This window comes from Belonocnema kinseyi, chromosome 4 (genome assembly GCF_010883055.1).
Source record: "Belonocnema kinseyi isolate 2016_QV_RU_SX_M_011 chromosome 4, B_treatae_v1, whole genome shotgun sequence".
Classification (NCBI taxonomy): Eukaryota; Metazoa; Arthropoda; class Insecta; order Hymenoptera; family Cynipidae; genus Belonocnema; species Belonocnema kinseyi.
Genome location: NC_046660.1, coordinates 81,430,980 through 81,434,550, shown reverse-complemented (window position 1 = coordinate 81,434,550; position 3,571 = coordinate 81,430,980). Strand labels below are relative to the sequence as shown.

General features: G+C 26.6%; 1 protein-coding gene across 2 annotated transcripts in view; it reads left to right on the top strand.

The window, feature by feature from the left end:
- LOC117171207 (insulin-degrading enzyme) overlaps positions 1–2,433 on the top strand; it is a 33,911-nt gene extending 31,478 nt beyond the window's left edge. The window contains exon 14 of one of the 2 annotated variants that reach the window (XM_033358291.1): positions 1,212–2,433. In XM_033358291.1, the coding sequence (XP_033214182.1) occupies positions 1,212–1,442 (231 nt within the window). In that variant the 3' untranslated portion in view covers positions 1,443–2,433. The remainder of the gene's footprint in view (positions 1–1,211) is intronic. The other variant, XM_033358292.1, reaches the window with a different exon arrangement.
- The last annotated feature ends 1,138 nt before the right edge of the window (positions 2,434–3,571 follow it).

Here is a 3,571-nt window from a genome sequence, read left to right as displayed (position 1 = left end):
TGAGTCATCTGTTTCGCTTGAATGTTAATTATTTTTACTTGAAAAGTCTACAATTATATTTTTGGTTTAGAATTCATCTCGCTTGGTCGAAAATTAGATTATTTTGTAAAAAATTCAACTATTTTGTTACAAAATAATCTTTTTTGGTTTAAAATTTAACTACTTTGTGAAAAATTCGTTTTTTGGTTGAAAATTTATCTCTATGGTTGGAAATTCAACTTTTATAATGAAAATTAACTTTTTAAAATAAAATTCATATTTGTGGGTTCAAAATTCAACTATTTTATCAAAAATGTACCTTCTTGGGTTGAAAATTTCATAATTTGGTTGCATTTTTTTCGTCTTAACTGAAAAGTCTTTCTTTGTTGCAAATTTATCTTTTTGGTTTCAAAATTCATCTATTTTAGTTAAAAATGCAAGTGTTTGGCTGAAAATTAATTTGTTTTGGTTAAGAATTCAACCATTCTGTTGCAAATTCCTCTTTCTGGTTGTAGTGTCAAGTATTACATTTTCCATTGAAAATTAATTTTTATTGATTAAAAATTGAACTGCCTTGTTGAAAGTTAATCTACTTTGTTAAAAAAATTTTATAGTTGACAAATTATCTCTTGGGTTAAAAATGCTTTTTTTTTGTTGTAAAAATTAATTTTTTTAATAATTACTTTTTTTATTGGAAATTCATATTTTTTAGTTAGATAATCAAGATTTTTGTCAAAAACCCGTATTTTTTGTTTAAAAATGTATCTCTTTAAGCATAAATTCAAACTTTTTCACTTGAAAATGCAACTGTTTGGTTGCAAATTAATTATATTTTTGATGATGATTTCAACAATTTGGTAAAAACTTAAACTATTTTACTAAAAATTCATGTCTCTTGTTTTAAATTCTAACTATTTAGTTTTAAATGCAACTGTGTGTTTGAAAATTAATTTTTTTGTTCTTACAAATTCAACTTTTTGGTTGGACATTTATGTTTTCTAGTTTAAAGGTCAATGTTTTGTAAGAAAAATCAATGTTTATTTTGAAAATTCACCTATTTGGTTGAACATGCAATATATTTTGACTAGAATTCTGAGGAATATGGTGCCTACATTAATTTTATGAAAAAGAATTTACTCTCCTATTTTCTTGAAAGATCACCCTATCTCATTTTCACCTGCGAAGTCTGTGTTTTTTGAAATGCAAATTATCGAAAATACTTTTAATTGCAGAATGTGATTCACGCCAATTCGCAATTCAGGCAAAAATTGTCAGTCCACGTCGTTTCAACCGCGGAAGGTGGTTGTGGATTAACCGAGGAAACTGGAGCAACGAAAAAGAGTGAAACTGAAGAACCAACTCGAATTAGTGACGTCGTTTCCTTCAAATCGAGCCAGTCCCTCTATCCACTTTTGCAGCCATTTAACAATGTTCCGAGGAAGGGAACGCGCTCAAAGTTATGAGGTTCAATCAGTAATTCAAAATTAGCGGCACTTTCAAATCTTGAAATGATAAACGAAATTTTTTAGAAGATCAATTTGTCTCGGAAAGAGGCCAGATTCTTTCGATGTAAATTTTTATCTGAGAAATTCTTCATCATTCTGTTAGCTAGTAATTTTAAGTTTTATAAGATGTATGGTTTTCCGGGAACTGACTGCTGTTATGCTTCAACTTTGATAGATTCTGATAGTTGAATGGAACCATAAAGTACGTACATTGTGAATCGCAGGATTTTATAAAGGTAACTTTTTAAATGGGATGCATTTTTTACGAGAGTCGAAACAGAATCATCACTTAGGAATATATAATTAAGATAGTGAGTCAAATTTTTAGTTTATTTAGGAGAAATTCTACTAAAGTAGATATTCATAGATGAATTGCCTAGAACTTTCTAGTTTCAATATTAATCACTGAAGCTAAAAAGCCCAGTATCAGATTGTAAATAGTTAATGATTTATTGAATAATCAATTCTCATTTCTTCTTGAAAGTATAATTTGAAAATATTGTTAATCGAATAATCTAGAAGCAATGAATTTTTATATATTATTTTCTCTGTATTAAATCTATCATTTTTTAACGGCGACACGATTTGACAAGCCTTAGATAACAGTTCACTTAATTAATTGTTTAAATAGGAAAATTATATAAATTCATAATATAGTTCTAAACTATATCGAATTGATGAGATTCGTAATGAGAAATAGATTTCTTTACCGAGTGCAATGTGAAAGAATACATCTGTGACTTTGAAAAGTTTGAAAAAATGAATGGGCAATGAAAAGTAAGTATTGGTAACTGTAGATAAAGTATGATATTCATGCGTGATTAAGTAAATTTAGTAGTCTTACAATGTAATATTTATAATATAATATAGAGAAATCACAAAGTGCCGTGATGAGAAGTGAAAGTGTGCGTTATTTGGCTTGAGAATAAATTAAAAGATAACAGAAGTACTTTCAAGCCTTTTTATTGAAGTTAATTAAGGAAAAAATCGGATGAAGACCAAAAAGTTTAAAATAATAATGAAAAAAACTATTTAAATAATTTTATAATATATTCACACAACGAGAAAATGATCGTGCGAATGTTTGCAGGATAGTGATTCGGCGGACGATTTCAAATTCCCGATCAAATAAAAATAGGACATTAATATTTGCGGCAAAGCGCACATTTATTTTAATTCATGAAGCTCTTTTTAAACACCCTTTAACAGAACATTGTAAGAATAGCAAAAGAATTTTTAAACAAATACTTAAATTTTTCATTAAAAAATATCAATTTTAACAACGAAAAATAGAATACTTCAACGTTCAATTTAAAAAATTAATTTTCAACGAACAAGAAACGGATTTTCAACAAAATAGTTTAATTTTCAACCTAACTGATGAATTTTTACTACGAATCTTCAACTGTGATTGTTACATTGTAAAGAAACTGAGTTTTCACCTGGAACAACGGATCTCCAACTGAAATTGTTACATTTTCAACAACAAATAATTCATTTTTTAATAAAAAAAATACCAAACAGATGAATTTTCAACTAAAACTATGGAAGATTCAATTGGAATAAGTTAAATTTTCTGTTGAAAAAATTACTTTTAACAAGAAACATAACCTTTAACACAAAAAAACTTTCAAACAAATATTTACATTTTCAAACAAAGTGACGAATTTTTAACTAAAATTGTGAATCTTTGGCTGGAATAGTTGAATTTTCAACTAAAATAGATCATTTTCAATCGAAAAAGAAACAAATTTTCAATAAAATTGTTGAATTTTCGGCAAAAATTCCTTTTAGTCCAAAGAAAAAACAAGTTTTAAATAAAAAATTTTTAACAAAGGACTTTACCTTTCAACCAAGTAATTTTATTTCGAACCTGAGAGATAATTTTCCAATTAAAATGTTAAATATTTAACTGAAATAGTTTCATTTTGAATAAAAAATAACAATTTCTAAACAAGACAACAAATTTTTATCCAAATCCTTGAATTTTGAACTGCAAAAGATCTATTTTCAACCAAAAATGGACATTCAAATTTTCAGGTGAAGAAATTAATTCATCCAAACTGATACATTTTAAACTAAAATTA